At 32.8% G+C, this 26938-nt stretch overlaps 2 protein-coding genes across 2 annotated transcripts; both read right to left on the bottom strand.

The window, feature by feature from the left end:
* LOC140442372 (uncharacterized) lies at window positions 1-6415 on the bottom strand. Its single transcript, XM_072533447.1, has 3 exons — window positions 6294-6415; window positions 5472-6110; window positions 1-169 (listed from the first exon to the last, which is right to left on the bottom strand). Exons 1-3 carry the CDS (start codon window positions 6413-6415, stop codon window positions 1-3), a joined length of 930 nt encoding a protein of 309 aa, XP_072389548.1.
* Window positions 6416-14358: 7943 nt separating this feature from the next.
* LOC140441491 (uncharacterized) lies at window positions 14359-26306 on the bottom strand. The gene is made up of 3 exons (XM_072532246.1): window positions 25962-26306; window positions 18354-18991; window positions 14359-14830 (listed from the first exon to the last, which is right to left on the bottom strand). The coding sequence occupies exons 1-3, from the start codon at window positions 26157-26159 to the stop codon at window positions 14734-14736; spliced, it is 933 nt and encodes a 310-aa protein (XP_072388347.1). The 5' UTR covers window positions 26160-26306; the 3' UTR covers window positions 14359-14733.
* Window positions 26307-26938: the final 632 nt, after the last annotated feature.

The following is a 26938-nucleotide window of genomic DNA, read 5'->3' on the forward strand; positions in this document are numbered from 1 at the left end:
TCATAAACTTTGCTTACTGCTGGTGTCGAGTTGTGATGCAACCTTCTCCCAACTTTGCCGACAAACATCTCTGTTGTGGTAATGTTTTTCCCTCATGTTCCACAAACACTTGTTCTCTTGAACACAAGCAATTAATTTTTTAATGTCCATGGTGGACAGTCCGCAGTTCCTAGAACAAAACATCCATGTAAATGTTATTGTTTTTAAACATCCATAGTTGAAAGGTTTAACGCAAAAAAGGAATTAACAAATTAAACATCCATGTTTGTTAACATCATAATTCTACTTGATTAGGTGTAATTCGCTAAAAAATTCTTAATAAAAAAGAAAACTTTACTTACTGCTGGTATGTGTCGCAAAACAGCCGCTATTCGGAACAATTCGTACGAAAATAACAAAGTTGTTTGAACTCTCAAATCGTACTGACGACGACGCACGTATTCTGACGAGGAAATCGCACCCACTGTAAACACTTCCATTGAAAAGCATTTATTTGTTTGTTCAAGCGAATTCGTCAGAACACGTAAGAACAAAATTTCGTACGAATTCGCATGCATAGTAACCGTAGCCTTAGGAGGCAACTCCCTGCTGCTGGTTTATCTTCTTGAACTAGAGTAAGTGGACTAACGCTTTTCCTGAACACCGAATTGCCACATTGAATTTTGCACAAGAGCACTTGGCTTGGGCAATATGCAATGCAGGTGTCGTGTATTATTTTCCGATGAATCAAAATTCTGTCTTACGGGCTCAGACAAATGTTAAAGAGTGTATCGATGTCCAGGTCAGTTATAGCATGAGGAAGCATATCGTTTGATGTTCGCACGGAGTTAGTCTTTATCGAGAATTGACTGCACATAGATACCTGACACAATTTTAGAAGACCATGCTTAACCATTTATGGTAATTCTTGGAAACGACGCAATATTTATTCCACACTGCTCGGATAGTTACTGAGTATTCTGATAAAGTTCTTAGTACAGAATTTGGTTGGCCTGCTCGCAGTCCAGATATATGAGATATGAGATCAAGAGACGCTTACGGAGTCATATACCGGCCCCCAGAAATTTAAGAGAGCTTCACGATATATTGGTGCAGTAATTGAACAATCTTCCGCAGAATGTGATCCACAATCTGATCCAAATCATGCCTCGTCGTTTGCAAGCTATTATTAATGCCAGAGGAGGGAATACTTGCTATTTAAATTCTTAAAATTTCTTTTGTTTTAACAAAAAGCACATCAAATTAAATTTGTCCCTTGTTAATATTTAGTATATCAAAAGAAAATTGTTAATTTGCATTACTTTTCATAAACTTTGAAGGACGAAAACCGTTAAAAAAATAACAATAATTTCTAAAATAAATTCAAATTACGGAATGACCCTAATTTTATGCTCGGCAGTGTAATTTTAAACAACACTAAAACTTTAATAGTATCCCAAATAAATCAGTAATGATAGTTTAGTTTAGGAAGAAAAAACACTTCTACCCATTAATGAACGTGCCAAAATCAGGCTCGTATTGTAGTGTTGCTGCCAGACTATATATTTTTACAGAAAACTAGGTCCTATTATACTATCCTCATTATAAACATATAAGTATATGTTTTGCATTACAATAACATCTATTTGTAAAACAATGATATTTATGAGTATATAATATATAGTAAATATGTATTGAGGATTAATAAAAATTGCACAGCTTTCCTTAATTAATTAAAACAGTTATATACTTAGATAATTTTAAGAGCATTACATAATTGTTGTATAAAAGGATTATAGGTATCAATTATTTTAGCGGCGCTGAAGGTCAAATTAAATTTAAAGTGTTTTTGTAGAATTGTAAAATTGTTTAATTTTTATCGCTGTTTTAATACTTATATTTAATACTTACTCAAATCACAAACAATCTGTGTTAATAATGTATGTTATATGATTCGTACCTTCACAGGTAATTAATTATCACTGAGCAAGCTCGTCAAAATCACATTTTTTATGAGGAAATATACCTCAGTCGTAATGAGTGGGTTAGAAGAAAGTCGAATAGATTATCGGTACACCAAAGTAATCGCAAATATTGCAACCATAACTGTAAGGCTACCCAAACACAAGGTACAAAATGTATAAAAATCAAAAGAGGAATCAGACAAGGAGACGCGTTATCTCCCAAACTCTTTACGACAGTTCTGGAACATGCTCTTAAAAAATTGGAGTGGAAAGTCAAAGGAATCAATGTCGACGGCGAAATGCTCTCTAACCTACGATTTGCGGACGACATTGTTCTAACAACAGACAACTTAAAAGAAATTGGAACTCTGCTTACCGAGTTAAACCTGTAATGAAGTTGGTTCCAACATAAATGTCGGAATGACACAATAGGTTCTAAAAGTTATATTAGGAGATAGCTGATGACAAATATTTAAAGACGTACAACTTATTTTGCTTTGTTTTACATTTAACAATCATAAAAAGTGAAAAAAATGGTTGAAGTAAAACTTGTAAATCTTAAAAAGTTCTTTAATTTGCTAGTTTAAATTAAAATACATAAACAATTAACCGAGATAGTTCTAAAAAACCTTTAAGGTAAAACTAGCTATTAACGGCCTATACAAATTCGTGATGTAAATCCGGTCAATTAAAAAAATTGAAATTCTTTTCTAAATAAGTTGGTTAAATTTAATACTACGGCGCGTTTGTATCCTAGCGAGAAATTTATTAGGCCATTTTTTATGTATAAATGGTGGGGTGACAATATGTTCTAGCTTTTGTTATAGTCAATTCGATTTAATCAAGCATCGCAATCAATTCGAGAGCGGTCGTCAATCCGTAATGTTTCAGGTAAGCATTGATAAAGCCATTGGTTACAATATTTGCTTGCAAGTTATTACAAAAAATATTTTTTCACCTACATGCAGTATTTTGTTCATTAGACATGGTTAATAGTTGTATTTTTAAAACACTTTAGTTTTTGGGCCAAAACAAAGTAAAATTTACAAAGATACATTAGGCCGGTATTAGGGCACAATTTTAGTAGCTAATCTAATTCCGGCTCAATGAGCCGTAATAACAAATATTGGTGGTTTTTTTCAATTCAACTTTTTGTCCTTTAATATCAAAAATGATTTAAAAGAAAGTAATACATTCTTTTAAAAAAATAATAACAAAAACGTACTGTCAAAATTCCGTCCCATACTTTTTTATCTATAAAATCAAAAAAGAAAGTTTACAACTATAAAAGTCAGGTAGTTATTACTAATGGTAGAAAATTGAAAAAAAGCTCGAACTTACTTAAGTTAAAATATATAGACTGACAATTAGTTAATTACAACTAAAACAATTTTATTTTATTCTGGGCGGTATTAGATTTCATTTTATTTCGCATGTGCTCTAATTTTGACCTAAACCAAATTTAGCCTGACATGGTATCTACAAAAAAGATTCAATTATTCACATTTGACTTTTTTTCTAGAATCATTGTCAGAACTAAAAAGCTCAAGTCAATGCAAAAAAAATATTCACAAGAGCTACTGGTGTCACCTCGGGGGAACAAATACGGGTCTAGCCACCTTCTGATATCCCCGGGTGCTCTGTAGAGGGCTTCGAATATACTGTCGAGAGCTCCTCTACTTAAGTCCATTTACTAGGTATGGACTTGTAAATATTTATATCTTCGGTGTCTTGCCTTGAAAAAGGCAAGATATTTCTTACACAACAAAGTACTCGTCGAAAATGGTACATTAGGTTGTGGTCTTCCGATGGCTTGTCTTGAGAAAGACGATATTTTCTTACATGACAAAGGATTGTCGAAATAAAAACACCAAGTTAAAGTTGAAAATAACTCTCAGCCACAGAGTATGGAAAATAGCACAGGAGCAGAGCCCCGAGAGCACTAAGCTCTCGGAGAGCCCGTGAGGGACTGACCTGGCTGACCTGAAAATCGCCAATATTTATATGCGCTGTTCGAGCGATAAATAGGGATTTCCAGGTCAAGAGCCTATGGGAAAATTCGAGGCGGGGCGATGCGCATCGAAATGCGTACTAGTCAACAGACTATGGCATTCGATGACACTGGAACGGACCCTAAATGAAATGAAAACCGGCATGTCTGCCTATAAAGCATCCAAGATGTATTGTATACCAAAAAGTACATTCAAAGTAATGAGGAAAAATAATCGTAAAATAGATAAATAGATTGTTTTTGGCTGTGGCGGGTTTTTCCGTGACACGTGATCAGCTGATTAACACTCGTGTATCGCAAATTCTGACAGCTAGCTGTTCCTTCGTTACAGAGTAAAGAGTAAGAAATTGGTTTCAAAAAGTATTTGATTTTTTTTTGGCTTTAGGGTAAATACCCACACAGCCAGACAGAAATTTTTAAAAACAGAACAATACAAGGATTACACAAGGATTACACTCTTCTGGCCCAGGGGCCGATCAGGGCATTTTATAAACGATAAAAGGTAGGCCTCGGACAGATAGGTATACAAACACTAAGGAAAGACATGAGGTATCAACAAAGGTGGTTGTTATATTTGTGTATTCGTTGTTCTGACGAAAGACAGTAAACAATCGTAAATTTCAACAAACAATGGGCTTTCAATGTTTAATTTTAAAAGTTTTCTGAAAAGCTCATTAGATTGAGCTCTATATTTTAAACAATCAAAAAAGATGTGGTCCAGGTCACCGATTTTATCACAGACTTCACAAAGATCACTCTCAAGTATTTTTATTTTAAACAAATATGCTGGATAACACGCGTGACCAAACTTCATTCTGCTGATAGTAGTTATACTTTTTCGACTGTAATCGTACTCATTGTCAAGGTTTTCTCCTTAATTTGGTTTCAAGCCTGGTGTAACGTGTTGGATTTGTAAAGCTGTACTCTTGCCATAAATAGGACCATTTCTTTATCATTCTTTGTTTTGCTATGATTATTTGTTCATGTGTGGTTAATTCGTTATTTATTTGTTCCCCCATTACTATGCTTTCTTTGGCAATTTGATCTGCAATTTCATTGTTTGTTATTCCTGCGCGTGCTTTGACCCAGAAGAATTTTATATATTTATTTTGATCATGTAAATGTTTAAGTACTACTTGGATGCTAAAAATAATGTCATTAGTTGTGTTTGAGTTTTATTTTAAAATTTTAAGAACGGAAAGTGAATCGGAAAATATTATAGCATGCTGATCCTCTTCCTGATGAACATATTCTAGTGCTTTTAGAGTTGCTATTGCCTCAGCTGTGACAATAGATGTGTTTTTGTTTAACTTATATTTTTTCTGTATACGTTTAGGTATTACGAAAGCGCAACCTGTACCATCGGTGTTTTTTGATCCATCAGTTTATATAGTGACGTAGTTTGGATGTTCCTCTAAAATTTGATTTATGACTATACTATTAAATGATGCTAACTCCGAAAAAAGGGGTATATTCTCATCACAGGAAACAAAGTGATCAAAGTAGTCGGTCGCTACCTTTGTTTTTGGTTTTTGGACTTAGTTAGGTCGTATTCGTTTAACTTATATATGCAGCTAATGAATGGTGAATTTTTGTTTAGCGACTTAATAATCATTTTTTCATCTAAAAATGATCTTCTTAGTTCTAATGGAGGTTCGATTGCTTCAGCTCTTAACGGTTCAACTGGTGTAGATTTCATTGCCCCCAGACATATTCTGAGTGATTTGTTTTGTATAATATCCAGCTTACATAGATTTGTTTTATTGGCTGTTCCATAAAGTGTACAACCATAATCAATTATTGATCTTATGTAACCTTTATAGAAGATTAGAGCTGTTTGAGGTTCTGCACCCCACCAAGATCGCATAATGGATTTTAAGAAGTTTAGTCCTTTATTGCATTTTGTCTCTATTTGTTCAATATGAAGTTTCCAGGTCAATTTTTTGTCTAATGTTATTCCTAAGTATTTGACATTGGTATCCATCGGAAATTCTATACAATCTATTGTAATTTGCTGCATCGGTTTCATGTTATGCCTGGTGAAGATTATAACTTTGGATTTTTCTGCGGAGATTTGTAGCCCTAAATCACTTATGGATCTTAAAACGAGTTTCGTGCTTGAATCCAAGGGATTAATGCATTCGTCAAGATGTTTGCTAAGTGTATAAACAACAAAGTCATCGGCATATTATATAATAGTTGCTTTAGATATGGAGGTGTGTAAATTAGTAGTATATATATTAAAAAGTAATGGTGAAAGGACAGATCCTTGTGACAAACCTAAATTTGCAGTTTGGTATTTTACTGGGCACCCATAATGTCCTCTGAGCCCTACTTGCCTGTTTATATATAATTTGCATATCGTGTTAGCAACTTCTTGAGGGATTTGTAATTTCATCATTTTTTCCCGTAAGATGAACCAGTTGACATTGTCGTAGGCACCTTTAACATCTAGAAACATCGTTCCATTATACTCGTTTTCAGTTAAGCCTATTTGTATGTCTGTAACTAAGTGTGTCACCGCATCTATGGTGCGAAAACCTTTTTTAAAACCATATTGTGTTTTATAACCACCATTCCAATCGGTTTTTAATTATTCTTTCGAAAACCTTGAGTATACATGGCATAAGTGCAATAGGTCTATATGAGTCACATAGCTGGGGGTCCTTGTTTGGTTTGTGTATGGGTATTACAATAGCCTTTTTCCATTCTTCTATACTTTCCCCATTGATCCAGATCTCATTTAGAATTTGGATTAGAAACATCTTGGCATTGTTTGCTAAGTATATTATTTCAGTGAAAATGGTATCACAGATGTGTTTAAAGATCCAATATTCAACTGCAACAAGACAGACAATAGGTTGAAGTATCGAATACAGTGAAAGTGGATGGATGAATACAGAAACGTTTTATGAGTACGTTGCAAACTATTTTAATACACGGTTGAACGAAAACAACATTAAGCGACCTGTCATGTTATTTTTGGATGAACACATAAGCCAAATGACATTGAGCAAGTTTTGTCTTGAAACTGGAATTGTTGTGGTAGCACTGGTTCCAAATTTCATACATATCAAGCAGCTGCTTAATGTTGCTATATTTCGACCTGTCAAAGCTACATGGCGCAAAATAGTTCATGATTTCTGAATCTATTTTAAAAATCAATCTCCCATAAATTCTGCTGAATTCTATTTTGTCAATCCTTCAAAATTCCCAACGCCATTTAAAAATGCATTTTATTTCCCCAGAAAAATATCTCAAACGTCCAAAAGAAAGGCTACAAAAAAATGATTGCCAATGATATCATGGAGTACCAGAGATGAGTAGAAGGTGAAAAAACGAAAAGTAAGCAAGAAAAAAACAAAAGCTTGAAGAGAAAGAAAAAAAAGCACCTATCACTAAGAAAAATGCAGAATCTGATGGCAAGAGAACAGAAAAAATTAAAAGTTCAAAAGCTATCAAAAATGTTGGTTCTGGTAGAGAAACAGGCGAAAGAACTAAAAAGCCGAAAGCTAACAATTCTATGGATTTAAAGGTGGGCGACTACGAACTAGGTGACTACGTCATTGTAGTTTACGAGGAGAAACATTTTCCAGAAGTAGTAAAAGAAATAACAGAAGATAAATTCAGAATCAAAGGTATGGAAAAAATAGGATATCATTGAAGATGGTCAGATACAGATTATATTATTTGGTGTGATCCAGAGGAAATTGTTTATTTAATTACACCGCCTCAGTACATCAATAAAAGGGTTCTTTTTTCCTAAACCTAAGATAAATAATTTTTAGGTCTTTCAAAGCTCTTTGCTCTTATGCAATAAATGAAAAAAAAAAGAATGTTACTAAGTAACTTATGAAAGTATTTTATGTTGTTTCTTTTATGTTCAAAATGTATTATGTATGTATATCGTTTTATTTTGAAACAATTTTTTTTGGCGAATAAAAAACACATGTTTTATTTTTTTATTAATTATTTTGATAAAGAAAATATCAAGCTATCAAATATACTTTAAATCCATTTTCTCTATTGTTTCGTTTTCTTAATATTTTCGTCTAAAGTCAAATACCTATTCCTTAACTGGGCCGTTATTAGGTCGGTTTAACTTATTTTTGCAGTAATTTATAAATGAGTATAAGAGCAAATAAACTACACTGTATGTAAACAATGATAAGTGAATTCAGATACCATTTTTTACACGCATGTAGATATATGGTCATTTGCATGGTAGTTGTATGAACACATACATTTATATTTTCTTTTTTCTTGCCGAAATCTAAGATAGCATGTGAAATTCCATCAATATCGTCTGACCAGGATATAAATGAGGATAAGTTTACATGACAAACAACTGAAGTTACAAACAGTAAAAATAAAGGCCGGAAACGTAAAATGAAAAAAACCATGAAAAAGAATAAAAGATATAGTGGCGAAAAATATCTCAGCTATCGTGGTAAGGGAATGCTACAAAAAGAAAAAAATGCATTTCTTATTAATTGTTCTCTAGCGGCGGTCTTAAACTCTGTGTTGTGTTTTTATGTCTTTATGTGTGCAATATGTCTTTAGACTTGACTCCATACCATTTCAATTGGATTTAACTCACAATGGTATGGAGATAGTCTTAGAATATCAACATTTTTCTCTTTGCACATCTCGTCGATTTTATATTTTATGTAATTTTCTTTGTATGTGTTTCTCCAGCAACCATGTCTTAATTTGATCTTTATTGAAGGCTTGTGTCGGAATCACTTCTTCTCTCCTCAAATGGTACGAAGCGTAAGCAGCTTTTTCTTAAACCATTGTTCAATACCATCCATCTCATCATGATAGTCCGCTGAGTTTTTTTTAGCTAAAAACCAAAAATCGGCACCTTTTACAAACCCCAAATCGCTACCCGCATGCACTATAACAAATCGGGTGCCTCGTTGTGTCGGCTGTTTTAAGCTTACTGACAATTCCTTAACAAACACTATGTCCAACATTCACCCAAGTTTCATCCAAATAAACGAGGTGTATCTTTGAGAACGAAATTTTTGAATATCGGGTTTGATGTCTTCATTTTAGAATATCGGGTTGTTCAATCATGCTTGACTTTACTTCTTGTTTGCAAAAAAACAAAGTTCATTTCATGGAGTATTCTCCACATTTTTGTGCGTGCCATGTTTGCTAAATCTTTGTTTTTTTTTAATCAGTGCAAAAACTTTGTTCAATGTCGGCAGTAAATTTTAGTTTATCCTTATAATGTAGTCCTTCTTTTTCAGCTTCTTTTTTAAAAATAGTACTGAAACTTACTCCCGTCATAGCCCTTACTTTATCGGTTAAACTTTCAACACTTTCATCACTTCCTAAATTAAGATGATAATTAAATACATTTAAAACAATTTGTTTTACATGGATGTCCATGTCCCTTGGCTTAATTTTTGAATTTCCATTTTCATTTCATTTCAATTAACATTTGACTGTAAAGTCAGAATAACTACTAAATAGCCACAAAGCCTTATTATCAATATGTAGTCAGAGAATGACATAAAATCGCTGACATATGCTCACTGTATTATTTTAAGTTGCAATTAGTAATTAGATATATGCATTCCAACGGATAGCTGGACAACCTCGCTGCACAAAGCGGTCCGTTTAATTGCTTATCTTTAATAGCAGGCAAAATGCATGATTTAGCTATTCATGGCATATGGTATTCTCACCGAAAAACAAATAAACTGTCGTTACTATAATTAAAATAAAATTATCTTTTGTAAATACTATTTATGTAATTAAAATTATTTTCCCTACTTTTCATCTCTTGTTTCGAATGGGTACTTTTGGTCAATTACGTTAAAAAACATGTGGAAACGAAAATACAAATAATACAACCCTGAATCGTGCCTGTGTTCGTCGTGGCATCGTCGCGTTTCTATCTTCCATAAGAAATACATGACCATATCTCCGCAATGTTATTTTCTTAACGTGGAACGCTCTATAGTACTATTAAAAATACATCTTCAAGGCGAAGCCACACCGTGATGTATTACATAAGGTCCTCTATGACTGGTAAATTACAAATTTGTAAGCAGGCATTCTTAAGCATACATGGGTTACACAACAATAAAGGAACACAAACAGATAGTTAGTAGAAAGAAGGTATAATCAATGTTTTATGATAGGTGTACTACCTGACTTAAGGGAAGAAATTTACAATCCTGCTTTTTGGCCGAAAAAAATTGGCATTGAACGATTTAACTTTAGGTTAGGAAGAAGATTCTTAGATCGAGAGCATCATAATAGAGGTCTGTCAACTGGAGAAGATAGACCAGACTCTTTTTTAGTCAAGTAAATCCAAGAGAAACGTTACTTTTATCATCACCAGACAGTTGTTTAAAAATATTGCAACTAAATGCTCAATCTTTGACAAATAAGTTACTCAAACTTGAAGTCTTAACATTGCAGGAAACACCCAATATAATTTGTCTATCAGAACATTGGTGTACTGAAGAAAACATCCAATTTATGACCCTGAATGGATACAACATCGCCGCTTATTTTTGTCGAAAGTTCCATATCCATGGAGGATCCATCATCTACATCAAAACTGATATTAAATTCAAAACATTAGATGTCTCTAACTTAAGTGAAGAAATGGTGTGTGAGTGCTGTGCGATTTCTCTGTTTATAGCCAATAGGAAAATTTGTGTTATTAGTGTTTATCGTTCGCCATCAGGAGAAGTTCAGAGTTTTCTGTGTAAATTACATAATATATTGGAGCTATGCAGTAAGTCATATCATGATATTTATATTTGTGGGGATCTAAACATTGATTATCTTGTCATGTCTAATAATAAGCAATCTTTTAATGAGTTTTTAGATAGTTATAATCTGAGAGTCACATCTGAGGCTCCTACAAGAGTTTTCGTAGATAAAGTAGGTAAAACATCATCTACAAAATTGGATTACATATTGACAAATATCGAACCACATCTTTATAAATCAAATGTGTTCGAGGGTCACTTCAGTGACCATAAAGTATTTTCACTTAGTGTAAATTTGGAAGCCAATAAAGTATCGAAAAAAGATAAAAAAAACCCATCAGTTACAGGGATATGTCAGATGAAAATATGCGGATGTTTAAAGCAGGGATTTCTTCTACAGTTTTTGATGAAGTTTATTCAAGCATTCACAATTGAATGCTGAATATGCCACAAATTCATTTTTTAGCATTTTAGATTACAATCTAAATTTATATTGTCCAATAAAAACACGGTATAAAGCACACAAAACAAATAAGGCTACATGGGTAACAAATGAGGTAAGACACGCTAGTGAAAAACTAAAAAATCTACACTGGATAGCAAAAAATATAGGGAGTCTCGAGTCTCAAGATACCTATAAACAGGCAAAAAAAGAATATAATTCTCTATTAATAAATACTAAAAAAAACTTTCATAGTGACTTAATTAATCAATCTTACAATATACCAAAAACAATTTGGAATTTAGTAAACAGTGAAACTGGTAGGCAAAAGAACAGGTCTGATATTATTCTATATTATGATAATAAAATTATTACCAAGTCTTGTGATATTGCTAATTCGTTTGCCTCATATTTTGCTACAATTACAGAATACAATCTTCAAACTCATTTTGGCACATCGTTACCTTCTTCTTGTACTACCTCAAAAATGTGTAACAAAACATTTTTCTTTTTACCCGTAACTCCAATTGAAATAAAAAATACAATCGATCAACTAAAAAATAAGCCTAGTACTGGTATTGATAACATATCTGTAAAAATAATAAAACTGATAAATGATCATATATCGATTCCTTTAACCCATTTAGTTAATCTCTCAATAGCAACCAGCCAATTTCCATCCATATTTAAAATGGCAAAAGTTATTCCAATCTTCAAAAAGAATGACCCTCATGATATTTCAAATTATAGACCAGTATCTGTCCTTAGCATAATTTCAAAAGTAATAGAGAAGGTTGTATACAACAGAATGTTAAATTTTATAGAAGAATACAATTTATTAACTCCAACCCAACACGGCTTTAGATCAAAAAAGTCAACACTCACGGCTGCATGCAGCTTGTTTGAGCGTATTTATGATGAATTAGATAGTAGAAACCACGTGGCAGGACTATTTTTGATCTATCACGTGCTTTTGACTGCTTAGACATAACATTTATTCGCAATAAATTATATAACGTTGGTTTTAGAGGGATATTTCTAGAATGGATAATAAATTTCTTAAGTGACAGGAAGAGTGTTGTTAAGATGAAAGAATCAAGCTCAGAACCATACACGACAAATAAAGGAGTACCACAGGGATCCGTGCTGGGACCATTATTATTCCTAATTTTTATTAATGACCTACCAGATCACATAAGGGCACTTATAATATCAATGTTTGCTGATGATACCTCGTTAATAGTCTCTGCACGTACACTAGAGGAATTAAAAATGACAATGAAGACTGTTGTTGACTGCTTTATACGCTGGTGTAATACCAACAGACTAATATTAAACATTGACAAGACGCAAATTATTTATTTTCATTCATACAACTCATCTAAATATGACTATATCTTAACCATCCACGATAGAAACAATATGTTATCTTCCACTCACTCTACAAAGTTTTTGGGTGTATTCATTGATTGTAATCGCAAATGGTCAGAGCAAGTGAATTCAGTGAACATGAAATTGAATAAAGCTTTTTATGCTATATCTAGAATTAAAAACACACTACCCATCTCGGCATTAATGAACGTTTATTATAGCCTTGCTTACAGCCACATGTGCTACAATGTAATTTTGTGGGGGAACTCAGTAGATAGTAACAAAGTGTTCATTAACCAAAAAAAAATTATCCGTAAAATTTTTAATTTGGATTATCAACAGTCTTGTAAACCAGTTTTTATTAAACATCAAATTTTAACTTTCTACTGCCTATATATCTATAAATGTTTACTTTATGTCAAAGAGGAAATCAATTCATTTCCAGTAAATTCAGACAATCACTACTACAATACAAGAAGTGCTGAATCTTTACGAGTTCCTAAACACAGAACATCCAAATTTCAAAATTGCTTCAGATATATGGGACTGACCTTATACAATCATTTGCCAAAAACTGTGAAAGAAATACCACTTATCTCTAAATTTAAAAAAAATGTTAAAGATTTACTCTTAAGAAAAGCATATTATTCTATAAATGAATATCTTGAGGACAAACTGCAATAGCTTCATATTTTACTTGTAAAAATGTTATTTTATATATTTTATGTTTTGTCAATTTTTTTTTACACTGTGAATATTGTATTATACACATTAATGTATTTTATACCAAATTCTGTAGTGACGTATCCTATACATTTATTTTGAATGTCTTAAAGGATCAATAAAGATGACTATGACTATGACTATGATACCTGCGGTGTTTGTGACAGCATAAACGTCGCTCTTAATAGCGCTTCAAAAAACGATGAAGGCGCTATACAAGAGTTAACATTTAAACAAGAATTGCATCATCGAAAAGCCAAAGCTGGCCAAGACGTCATAAAAGAAGCGACTCCAAAATCTTCAACGTCTGATGAGATTTTTGCTATAACATTTGATCTTCAGCAGGCTTTGGCAACTCCTAAATTAACAACACGGCCAACCTTTTACAAAAAGAAGTTGTTTTGTTACAATTTCAACATCCATAGTTTATATCCCTCCCAGGGGTATTTCTACATGTGGGATGAGGCAACAGCTGGCATGAGATCTGATATGAAAAATTATTTCTAACACCCAAAACCAGCCTACAATCATCAGACGAGTATCCTAAACGGTGTTAGAATGAAATTTTCAGCTGAACATCTGGATATGATCGAGTTCTCGGACTCATATAGTAAGTTTTTCAGAATTATCTCGGTCAATTGTTTATGAATTTTAATTTAGAAACCGGAAAATTATAGAACTTTTTAAGATCTACAATTTGTTTGAGTAATTTTTCTCTAAAATGTATAAGAAACGTTTTATAATCCAAAAATGATTTTTTTACTTTTTAGAATTTAAAAAAAAACAAGCAAATCCTAAAACCTTCAAAATCCTTTATAAGATTTTTTTTCGACTGTTTTTTTCTTTACTCTCCTAATATTATTATGGAGCCGTTCTACTGAGATGGATTATTACATTTTCAAGACATATATATTAAATAAATGTTTAATCCGAGATTTAGCGGAGATCTACTCCCATTTTAGTTGTAATTCTAGAGAGAAGAAGAGGAAAATGAAAGTATTTTATATCTACAGTTTGTTCCAACAATGAATGTTATTTTTATTAAAAGTTCGTATTGTCTTAGTGTTGTTATATTAAATTAAATAATAAATATGCTGGAGAGCGAAACAACGTTAGATCTATATAGAGTTTATTTTTTTAATTATTATTTTCATACACTTAAGTAGAAATCTTAAAATACTGAGCATCTAAGGTACTGATCGTAAAACTATTGAATAATATTATCAATGATTAAGACTATATCTATTTATGTCTTAAAAAATATATAGGAATCCACTTAAATACAATATTCAGTACATAACATTTGAATACCAATTGAACTTTTTTTTTCTTTCGGTCAGAAGAAATTTTCTTTAAATCTAAAATACAAACACAATTAAAAAAAAATAAAAAAAAACAAACTGCGTATTAATGGCATTTTCATGTACAAATAAATAATTTAAAAATAAATAAATAAAATTCAAATAAATAAGCTTCCTAGATCTTCCTAGATTTTCCTTGATTTTAATCTTCTTTCGATTCAGATGAAGATATGGAACTTTCTTCTGAAGTCTGACGGAATCTAGTAGCAAGATTACTGGCAAACCTACTAAATCCAAATCTACGAACATAAAAACATTTTATTTTTAGGAATTGATCTCTAACTAAAAAAGAAAAATAAATAGGGCGATGGGGGGCAACTGGGACCAGGGGGTGTCTGAGCCATACCATTTTTATTCTTAAACTGTAAATGTATTTACGTTTTTTACTGTTGGCTGTACTGCAAGAATGTGCCTACCCTCCAAAACATTAATTCTAACCTTCATAGTACTTTTGGTTGCTGTGAGAAGTCCAATTTAAATTCGTAGTCATTTTTTATGAAATCCACGTGGCGTGTTTGTGATTTACATTATTGTTTTGATTATCAAGGTAAGTGTTCTTACCATGTATTTTAGTGTAAAAGTGTTGATTAATATTCTATTAACAATGTTTAAATTAGTTTTGAATGATTATTTTATTAGTTTTGAGGTTAGAATGAGTGGTCCAGTTACCCTGAGAGCTTTTGCTGTTTCGGAGTAACTGGGACCTATATCGGGATTAAATGGGGGAGGGCCTGGTCAAGTTACCCCTCAGGACCTAAAATTTTTTCGGTCCTTTACTTTTTCAAAGCCTAGGTTATATCAGATTGTTTTTGTTACAGAAAATAGTACGAACGCACATAAGAAAAACTCAGAAAGGTGCTGGCTCCTCATATACCACGGAAGACCTTGATAGGGCAATTGAGGATATTAGAAATGGCATCAAAACAACACGGGCTGCATAATTATTTTACAATATTCCACGATCTACACTGAAACATCGAGTCAAAGAAACGAGTGGGACTGGACTGACTTCAAAAGAAGGTAATGGTGGTGGAGGAGTTCAGTCATATTTGTCGTCTCTTGAAGAAAAAGAAATTGCAAATTGCATAAAAATTATGGACAAAAATGGGTTTGGCCTATCCAAAGAGGAAGTATTAGACTTGTATAATTGTTTTGAAATATTAAAAAAACTGTGGAAGAACTAAACCTTAAGGGGAAACTAGAACATTTTGCCATGACCCTAGTAAAACAAAGGTCGTTGGTGCAATTGGTACAAAAAGCATAAGGAATGCCAATTCGTCTGTCCGAGAAAACACATCTGTTTTCTGTTTTGTTGTGTTGTTGTGCTGATGGTTAAATGATACCTCTCCTCTGTGTATTTAAAGCTAAAAACGTAATGGATAATTGGATTATTGAGAATACAACATCCCAAACTACAGTTTCTACAACGTCTCGAGGTTGGATGGAAACTACTTTGTTTTTTAATTGGTTTAGAGAGGTTTTTTACCTAATATTACAAAGGAGAGACCAGTTTTATTAATTTATGATGGTCATGCTACCCATGTGTCCACAGATTTTATTAAGTTAGCACAAAAAAATGAAATTACTATTATGAAGTTACCTCCACACACGACACATTTATTACAACCATTAGATGTGTCAGTCTTTAGAGGTTTGAAAAATAGTTGGGACAAGGCACTCAAAGAAATATTTGTATTAATATTATTAACGGATTTAAAGATACAGGAATTTATGATGCCGATAAACAAGGTCCTAACAGAGATGCAATTCCTACACCAATATTAAAAAAAAAGATGATTTTCTTAGGTCTAAAAATAATCTTCCCAATCCCACTACAGTACACTTGGAAACCACTGCTTCTTTTAATATCCAACACTCAGTAACTATCTCTTCCTCAGCCACAGTACAATCAGAAGACAGTAGGCCTACATCTTCAGCAGCACTACAACCAGATGCGAGACCTGTTATAGCCACTGGTCTCCAACGCTTTAATTCTAACAGAACAACCAGAAACCTCTGTCTCTACCTTTGCAATGGTTGAAAGAACAGAAGCTAGTCCTGCAAACGAAGTTCAAGTAGACAAAGAACGCCCTGTCTCGCAAATTGGACCTTCTTTACAAACACATAAATCATTTGAGGAATTGTTATTAGAAATGATGAAAAAAAGATAAAAGACCACAGAATTCAGGGAAGAAACGAAAAGGACTGGTCACTAACTATGAAATTATCACCTGCAAAGATTACCTAATTAAAAAAGAACAAGGGAAGAAAAATAAAATGGAGGAAATTGAAAAAAGAAATGCCATACCGAAAGCTAAACGAAATAGGCCTACAATAAGTTTTTTAAAACACAAGAAAAAGAACAGTTTGGATTGTATATCAGAAAGTAGTGATGATGTTGATTTGCCAGATATTGTACAATAAAATGAAAGATATTTATATAGCAAGAAGAAATTTGAAATGTTCTGTAATAATATTGATGAGCAGACCTGTGGAAATTTTCAGCAACTAGGCCTTAACCAAATTGTCAAAAAAGTTGGTGAATATGTAATCTAAGTATAAAGAAGAGTAATTTTGCAGGAAAAATCTTAAGCTTTACAGATGACCAGGTTGAAATTTCATCGACGCAGAAATCTTTGAAGTCTTGGAAGTGGCCAGATATAGCAGATATTGGAAAATACGATTGGAATGACGTTATTGGTACAATTGAGGAACCAAAAATTATTTCTAAAAGAGGGTGTTTTCATGTAAAAGAATTGCAGCATCTGTGGGAAATTATATTAGATTATAAACGCTTCTTTACTAATCTTATTTTTCAATTTGCAGTTTCTGTTTCATGAAGAATTTTGTTTCAGAATATATTAAGATATTAATTTTGATTTGTTCAGTTTTAATAAACTCTTTAAATCTAAATTTATAAACTCTATAATGTAATGGCATTAAATTTCAAGTTGTTAGCTGCAAACTGTGTATAATTTGTTCATCAACCTTATCTGCTATACAAGACGATACCCTTACGTTGAGTCTGGTTTCAAATTCGCTCAATTTAAATTGTTTTTATTCGCTCTATTGTTTGAGGTTTCTTTGAAAAGTTTAAAAATATGCAATCATGCCCAGATAGCCCACAATTATTTCGACCAGCTCTTATGAGATTTTAGGCTGGCTGCTCCAGTTGCCCCTGTTAATTGAGGTAACTGGACCCACTGTACGTACAATTTTATTATTTATTTTATTATTACTGTAAATAATATATTGCAATAAAAAATATTACTTGGCTAAAGATAAAACGACCAAGTGGAAAAAACAATAGAGAATTTACAAACACGTATCCGTTGTCATAATATTACAAAGCACTTTCCTGGTCCCAAAGGTGATTCGCGAAATGTGATTTCAGCAATTGACTGTTTAAATATTTTCCTTATTAACGTAATTATTGAAATGGTAACTATTTCGACGAATACAAATATTGAAAAAGTTAAAAATAGGTTCCAAAGAGATAAAGACGCAAGATTAACGGTTGATACGGAAATTCGTGCATTCATTGGAATTTTGTTCTTGATTGGGACCTTTAGATTGGGACATTTAAAGAACACAAGCAAAAATGTTAAAAAACTCTGGAACAATTCAAAAGGTATTGGTATTGAAACGTGCTAACTTGCAATGAGCGAATGACGGCTTATAACGAGGTAATTAGTCTGCCATTTCAGTTCTCGTTATAGAGGGAGTTTTATAGATTTAAAAGTTATACAGGTTATTACTTACGGTATTGATTGTTGAAGATTTGCAGGTCGTCTCACTCGTCTACATCTGCCCCTCTTATCTCTGGTAAATCCTGTGGCACATCTACGCAACTGGAGAATTTCGCCTTGTGGAAGCGTTTCGTTTTGGTCAACGTCTTCTCCAGGTACAACGCTCATCCGTACCGGTGTTTCGATGATCTGAACTTTGATTTTGCCAGGTGAGTCGTCCAATTTGCCGCTTTTCAGAGTTGTAGAACTGTTGGAAATTGCATTTTCGATAATAGGTGAACTATTTAATAATGTTAGCTCTGTAGAGACGGGAATTGCGGAAAACGTAGAATTTTCTGTATCAATTGGTTTAATTGAGGATGTGGGTTCTTGTGTCGAAACAGGTTTTTCCGATGATTCATTTGATAATAGTGGTTGCTGTGAAGAATCAGAGGGATTTAGTTCTACATTAGGTTTTTCGTCCGGTTTACTCGATGATTCTTCTGTAGGGGAAACATTGCTTATTGGGCTGTATGATGGGCTTATAGTAGATGGCGGTATCGATGATGATGAAGTTATAACACTTGGAGAAGCTGTCAAAGGTGCTTCAGTTGGTTTTTGGCTACTAGGTTTCACTGTAAAATCTGAATAGTCGTACGTGTAATCATAATCCTGAAAATAAAAAAAAAATATTTTTCGCTACTCAAAAATTTTTTTTTTAATATACAAAAATGGAAAATGATTTTAAGCACGGGAACAACAAGAAAAATCGACCAAAATAAATTAAGTTATCTTTGAAACGAAGGAATTAAATGTAAACATCGCAATACTAACCGAAACTAAAAAAAAGGAAATTTATCAAAAAATAACATGTGACTTATTATGTATCGAAGGGCCTAAAAACAAAAGTAAGTAGCTATCTTCACTCATAGACCCTTAAGGAAGTTCAAGACAACGTGGGAACCAATCGATGAACGAATTATAAAAATGAATAAAGATAATAAAGATGAAACCTATGAAAAATTTAAATGGAAAATCTACAAGATAGGAGACGTAGGGAAAATTATCGTTTGGAGAGATCTAAATGAAAGGAAGCGAAAACAACAATATAGTCGAACAATACGGAGAAGAGGTCACAAATAATAATTGAGAACGACTGATCATGAATTACTTCAAGTTATACTGGAAGGAAAAGTACAGGGCAAAAGATCAGTAGGAAGACGCCAGAACTCGTGGCTGAAAGACCTTAGGAGATGGTTCGACCGCTCGTCCCCAGAAATCTTTCGCGCAGCAGTTTCCAAAACTACAATTGCCATTTGGATCGCCAACCTTCGAAAGGAGACGGCGCCATGAGAAGAAGAAAATCACGATATGTGAATAAAATTATTTTATTTTTACTACTTTTTTTATTACTTTTACCTATTTGAAATGGACTCACACAATCAACACATTCATGACTTAAAGGGATCCTTTCAACACCCTTGGATACACAGGGATACATGGGTTCAAGACATCGGAAATTAAAAATAGAGAACGTACGAATACGCAGAGTGGAAACATGCGGTAGTGACCACAAATTGGGTCTTAAAGATTGCTAAGACTTCCGAGGTCTTTGCTATGTTAAAACTCTGAGAAATGTCCGCAGTTCTTTTAACAAATCATCCCAGCAAATCCTACTTCTACATTATTGGTATCCAATCTTCTACGGTAAAGTAGTAGAGGGACAATGGAGAAGACGAACTAATGTAAAAGTGTTCCAATTGTATGTTAACCCTAGAATAACATTCGGACATCTAGAAAGAATGCAAGAAAACAGACAAGTCAATAATATTGATCGGAGAGTACCTGAGGGCAATAAAAGAGAGGAAGACCAAGAAAGAAGTGGAGAGATGTAGTGATGGAAGATGTCAGAGAGATGGGAATCAGAAATTGGAAGCTGATAGCTAAGAACAGAAAACGATGAAAATTATCCATCCAGCAATGGGTCTAAAAGGCCTGTTAACGTTTTACATATATACATAAATAAAAGATATAATTTCAGAAAATAGAAAGTTAAGTTGTAGGTGGTACCAAACCAAATACCAACGTGATGAAACAAAATTCAATACAAAAACTTTTTTGACAATGAGTTCACTGAAGTTTTGGTTGAGCAGTCTAATTTATATTGTATCCAAGAAAATCCACTAAACCACTGGCAATAACAAAAACTGAAATAAAACAATTTATTGGCATTTCATGCGATATACATATATATATGATATATTGATTGGCGGTCAGACTAGTAGGACGTGTGTAGTGTCGCTCCGAAATTAAATTCCAATTTTGGGTGGTTTCGAGTGTAATCTGCATGCAAGTTAGTGTAAAGTGTGTTTGAAAGGGACCTTTATGTAAGTAAATAATCAGTTATCTGATTTTGAACTGTATTAAATTGATAGTTTTAATTGCCCTACGGATAAAAGTGAAACTTCTGAGTGGTCGAAACGAGTTGAGCTTTTTACGCTAGACGGGTGATTAAGAACGATAAACAATAATAATTATCAACAAAAACAATAGGTCTGTTATTCAGGTTTTGGTAAAACTATACAGAATTATAAAGGCTGAATTTATTTGCTGTTTTGATATTTATTGTATTTTGTATTTACAAGTGGTAGAAGTCGAAACTGATTAGGATCGAGAATAATTGCTAAGATTTAACTGTAGAGGTAGGCGCGGCGCTTGTCGAGATCCGTAACCGTTATTTATAATATTTATATTTATAAATACTTTAATTACTTGAATAAGAAGAAAAATGGCGGATGGTAAGGTTGATGAAGATGGTAAGAGAAAAAGCAAAGAGGAGATAGATATATTTAGCCGGAGCAGAAAAGTGAGCCGAACGCCAGACAGGTCGAAACCAACAACGAATGAAACCAGCAGCCAGAACGAAATGATGGAACTAATGAGACAAATAGCAAGCGATAATAAAAAGAAAAACAACGACCTGGAAGAGATAAAAAATACAATGGGTAATATGATTGAGGAACTAAAAGAAATTAGGAAGGAAAATAGTGAATACAAATTGCAAATGAAAGAAATAATAAGAGAAAATGAAAATCTAAAGAAAGAAATGACAGCGATGAAACAAAAAATATATAAAATAGAAATAGCATTGGAAGCATGCCAGAAAGAAAAGAAGAAAAATAACCTCTTTATGAGAGGCTTACCAATAGACACAATAGAAGCAGAGCAACTGGAGAACTTCATAGAAACAAAAATGGGAGTAAAATCAGAAATAAATAGGGTACAAAAGATAAATGAAACAATGTGTGTTATCGAATGTAAAAAATTCGAAGATAAAATGAAAATACTGAAAGCCAAGGGTAAACTAATAAACTATAAGCAACATAGAGTATATATAGAATGTGACCTAACATTAAAAGAGATAGAGATACAAAGAAATCTTAGGAAGATAGCAGCAGATGAAAAGACTAATGGAAAAAGGACAAAAATTGGATATGGTTTCATAATTATTGAAGGCATTAAGTGGAAATGGAATCAAAAAACAAGCCAGATAGAAAAAATAACATACAATACAGAACCAACTAGTTCAAAAAACTAGCTGAAGAAAACACAATAACGGGCCGAGAAACAAAACAGGCACAGAACAGGGACATGAGCAGATCTAAAGATAATAACATATACGGGAGTAAAAACAAATTGAAGTACAACTTAAACACAGAAAAGAACAAAACAATTTGGAAAATGGCATCATGGAATGTGAGAGGTATAAATGGGAAGGAAATAGAACTGGGGGAAGAAATTAGAGATAAGAACATTGAAATAGTAGCTATAACAGAGACAAAGAAAAAAGGAAAAGGATCAATAATATTAGAAAACGGAATGTTACTAATATACAGTGGAGTGGAAGAAACGAAGAGAGCTCAGGCAGGAGTAGCATGCATGATAAAGAAGGAGAGTATCAACAAAATAAAAAATTGGATATATTACAACGAACGTATACTAAGAGTAGACATAGATATGGATACAGAGGAAACCAATACAAACCTAATCATATGTTATGGACCAGATGAAGACGCAACAAAAAACGAAAATAATGAATTCTGGGACGAATTACAAGAAGTGATAAATGATTGTACAGAGAAAATTGTGATCACAGGAGACATGAACAATAGAGTGGGGAAAGAAACAGAAAAATGGAACAATGTCATCGGACCTTATGGGGAGGACAAACTAAACAAAAATGGAAAATTACTACTCGAATTCTGTCTAGACAATAACCTGGTGATTATGAACACACACTTCCAACATAAAAGGGTACACAAGATCACAAGAGAAGTCAAATCAAGAGACGAACAATCAATTATAGACTATACTATAGTGCAAAAAACAGAGAAGAACTGGATAAGAGACGTAAGGGTAAAAAGAAGTTATGAAATTGGTAGTGACCACTATCTACTAGAAACCACATTCAAAAGCAAAAGAAAAGAAATAAAAAGAAATGAGAACATAAACAGAAAACACAAAGAAATAATAAAAATTTATAAACTAAGGGAAGAAACAACGAGAATAAGATACTCAGAAGGACTAGAGAAAGAGATGGATAATGAACATGAAATAACAGAAACAATAGAAGAAGAATGGGGAAAATTTAAAAATGCGATGATAAAAACAGCTAAATCAATATGTGGAACCACAAGAAATAACAACAGAGGAAAACGAACATCTTGGTGGAACGATGAAGTGAAAAGAGAAATAAAAGAAAAGAAGAAATTATGGAAAGAATACATCCAAGACAAAACACAACAAAAATATGAAAATTATAAGAGACAAAGAACAAAAGTTAAAGAGATAGTTAAGAAAGAGAAAAAGAAAAGTTGGGAAAAATTCGGTGAAAAAATGGAAGAAAACAGCACAGAAAACGTAAAATTATTTTACAGAACACTGAAAAACCTAAGAAGCAACAAAGAAACGAAACTGAAACAAATAATGAACAAGGAAGGAACAATAATAAACGACGATAAGACAATAATGGAAAGATGGAGGGAACATTTTCAGCTGATACTGAATGGAAATCAAGCGAATACAATGGAGAAGGAAAGCCACAACAGGAGAGTATCCATGAGAAACACGGAAAATACAGAAACTATAGAAAAAGAAGAACTGGAAGAAGCAATAAGAAAGATAAAGATTGGAAAAGCACCAGGAAGCGATGAAGTAGCACCAGAAATGATGAAATATATAGGAGTAAAAGCAAAAGAAAAATTGTTATACATATATAACCTAATATGGAAGAGAAAAGTAATACCCAGAGAATGGACAAATGCAGTAATTATACCTATATACAAGAAAGGAAACACAAGAGACTGTAGGAACTATAGAGGTATATCACTACTATGTGTAGCAGCAAAAGTATACGAAACCATAATAGAAAGGAAAATTAGAAAAGAAATAGAACATAAATTAGAGGATGTACAAAGTGGATTCAGGAAAGGACACAACACACAAGACCATATATTCACCATGCAACAAGTAATAGAAAAAGCCTTAAAGAAAAATAAAGAAATACATCTGAGCTTTATAGACATGGAAAAAGCATTCGACTCAGTCAAAAGAAAAGATATATGGGAAAGCCTAAAGAAGAAACAAGTAAGTGAAGAACTGATAGAAGCAACAAAGAGTATATACATGAAAACAACAAATACAGTAAGAATGTTAAATATACAGTCAGAACCATTTGAAACAACCCAAGGAGTTAGACAAGGGGGAAGTCTCAGCCCAGTACTATTCATAAATGTAATAGATGAGATAGTGAAAGAATGTAAGAAAACATTCAAGAAATACTGCATCGGTTGGAACAGAATGCAAATGATAAATGCTGAGATGTGTATATTTGCAGACGACATAGTATTAATTGCGGAAACTGCAGAAAAACTGAAATACAACTTAGAGAAATGGAACCTAGAAGCAAGCAAATACAACTTAAACGTAAACAAAGAGAAGACTCAAATAATGAAAATATCAAGGAAACAAGGGACGGAAGATCAAAAGAAGTAATGATAGACCAACAAAAAATAATACAGACAAATTCATACAAATACTTAGGAACAGTAATCAACAACAAAGGAGACATCGAGGATGATCTTAACAACAGAATGGAAAACACAGGAAAACTATTCCAAGCACTAAATAGAGGATTCCTTAATAACAAAGAAATATCAACAAAGACCAAGATGACAATATACAAAACAATATATAGACCTACAGTGACATATGGAGCAGAAAATTGGATATTAAACAAAAGACATCAGAGCAGAATTCAGGCAGCAGAGATGAAATACCTCAGAAGAACGATAGGAGTAAAAAGAACTGATAGAATCAGAAATGAAGAAATAAGAGAAAGACTCAAAATCAAACCGATACTCGAGTCAATCAAAGAGAAAAAATTGGCATGGTTCGGACATCTAACCCGGATGGACAATAATAGACAAGTTAAAAGAGTGTGGGACGCCAAACCAATAGGGAAGAACAGAAGAGGAAGACCCATTAAAGAATGGAACAGTGACATCTCGCAGATACTACAGAGTAAGGGTAAGACTTGGCAGGAAGCAACACAGATGGCATCCAATAGGAAGGAATGGAGAAAGTTCGTTAAGAGCTAGGACACCTCAGAAGACTGTCAAATAGTGTAATGTAATGAATTGTATTTTAAACGGCCCAACACCGAAAGGTACAAATGGGTCTACTGATTAAGTAAAGTAAAGTAAGTCATGCGATATATGCCAATATATAAATGACCGAGACAAGGAATGTTCTGGAATTGAAACACAAAGATAATCCAAGTAGCTGATGTAATGAATCTAAACCGATCTGAAAAAAAAACATTTTACATATGAATGAAAAGTATAAACAATCATCTAAAGAGTCTCCAGACAGAGTATGACAATTTATACATAATAATACCGTTGATCACAGATCGCTAAATTGAATAAAGAATGGCTGCAATTGACATTCAAGAGCCTAATACCAAAAAAAGAAGAGTTACCTCTATTAGAATTCAAGGCAGAAATTTCACAAACCCTTTGTTTGAAAAATAAGGTAAATTATTTTAAAACAGAGCGTCCATCTAGTTCGAATGTGTCTACGGCATACGAGGAAAAGAAATACGATACAACAGAACGCATTCCTTGCGAAGAAGTTAGAAAAGATCAAATGGGTCATTGGCCCATATATTTTGAACGAAAAGAAAGCTTAAAACTTAAAACCAATTTTTTTAAGAATTCTTATATAGAATAAAGTTTTAATATGTTAAATTTTAATATATTATATAAAGTTTTATTGCAGAATGTTGCCTACAGTACATATTCCATATTTTCCAAACAGGGGGCAACTCAACCATTAGTCTAGAGGAATTTTTAAATTTATCACTAAATGTATGTAAAAGTAAGAAATGATCATTATTGTTCATATTTAAAATTCATTTAATATAGGGTTAAAATTAATTTTAAGTTTTTATAATATCGTTCCCCTTTCTTTAAAAAACAAATGACTAATTAAATCAGGCAAATTTTGTCATATTTTAAATAAAAAAGTCAATAAAGTTTTCTTTATTTGAAACATAAAATAATCAATGAGAATTACTTACCCCTAGACTCACATCATCGCCTAAAACTGCAATAATCTGAAAATCTTTCAAATGCAACTGTATATTATAGTCTCCCTTTTGCTGTTGATCGTAAACCGTATGAAGAACAGGCTCGCCTTTCTTCGGCCTCTTAGGAGCACAATCAACTACTACAACGACGACTAAGATAATAAAAAATAATAAATTCTTCGTCGCCATAGTTAGACGGCCGCTTCTTCACTTGTAGTTTCTTCTTATTCTGGCTTTCTTCTTCTTCGAGGCTTTGAAATCAACTGAAGAATATTTCGCGAGGACTAGTTCTCATTTTATGATATTAAAGAGAGTACAGTAGCGGTTAATCGAATGATTTAAGAGTTGTTGGCAGTTCTTTGAAAAGTGGGCAGATTTTATTTAAATTGCTGAAAGATTGATGGGTTGTTCGTGTGGGTTTTTTTATTTAATATGTATCGGATGTAAAAATAACTGTATTTTTTTAAAAAGCTTAAGATAATTTAAAGTTTATATAAAAAAGACTAAACAAAACCGCATGTAGAGCTCAACTTTTAGAACACACAGATTGATTCCTAACTTTTAATTCCATTATCTTTTCTTAGATCTTTAGCATTCATTGCTTTATAATTCCATGTTTTCTTAGATATGCATCGCTTCCTACAATTTGGCGTTATCCACTGAATGGTTAGTTTGGTCAATATTGTTTCGTTAATTTTTTGTCAAAAATGCCAGAAGAATATAGTTCCATGAAAGTCACTAGTAATCAAGAAACCCTAAGGAGAGCCTAGAATAAAGATGTTTGGTCATAAGGTACAGTAGTATCAAAGTTTTTTTGTGAACGAGAGGATGCCAATGTGACTGGATTCTCTTTAAAAACATTGCTAAACTTAAAAATGATTTAAAGATGATTCATTATAAGGCTCAATTATTGCGTAACTCTTTTCTTCATGTTGAAGTACTGCTCAATGATGTTTTATCTGCATGAT

The sequence above is a fragment of the Diabrotica undecimpunctata genome, chromosome 5 (genome assembly GCF_040954645.1).
Source record: "Diabrotica undecimpunctata isolate CICGRU chromosome 5, icDiaUnde3, whole genome shotgun sequence".
NCBI lineage: Eukaryota > Metazoa > Arthropoda > Insecta > Coleoptera > Chrysomelidae > Diabrotica > Diabrotica undecimpunctata.

Excerpts from the sequence above, each read along its gene's own strand:
- LOC140442372 (XM_072533447.1), bottom strand. The coding sequence starts at position 6,415 with ATGTTTCTAGATGTTAAAGGTGCCTACGACAATGTCAACTGGTTCATC. Across the intron at positions 6,111-6,293 it reads TGCAAATTATATATAAACAG|CAAACATCTTGACGAATGCA; the intron begins GCAAGTAGGGCT and ends TTATACACTTAG. Across the intron at positions 170-5,471 it reads TCCAAAAACCAAAAACAAAG|GAACTGCGGACTGTCCACCA; the intron begins GTAGCGACCGAC and ends GTTTTGTTCTAG.
- LOC140441491 (XM_072532246.1), bottom strand. The coding sequence starts at position 26,159 with ATGGCGACGAAGAATTTATTATTTTTTATTATCTTAGTCGTCGTTGTA. Across the intron at positions 18,992-25,961 it reads GCGATGATGTGAGTCTAGGG|GATTATGATTACACGTACGA; the intron begins GTAAGTAATTCT and ends TTTTATTTTCAG. Across the intron at positions 14,831-18,353 it reads AATCTTCAACAATCAATACC|ATTTGGATTTAGTAGGTTTG; the intron begins GTAAGTAATAAC and ends TTATGTTCGTAG.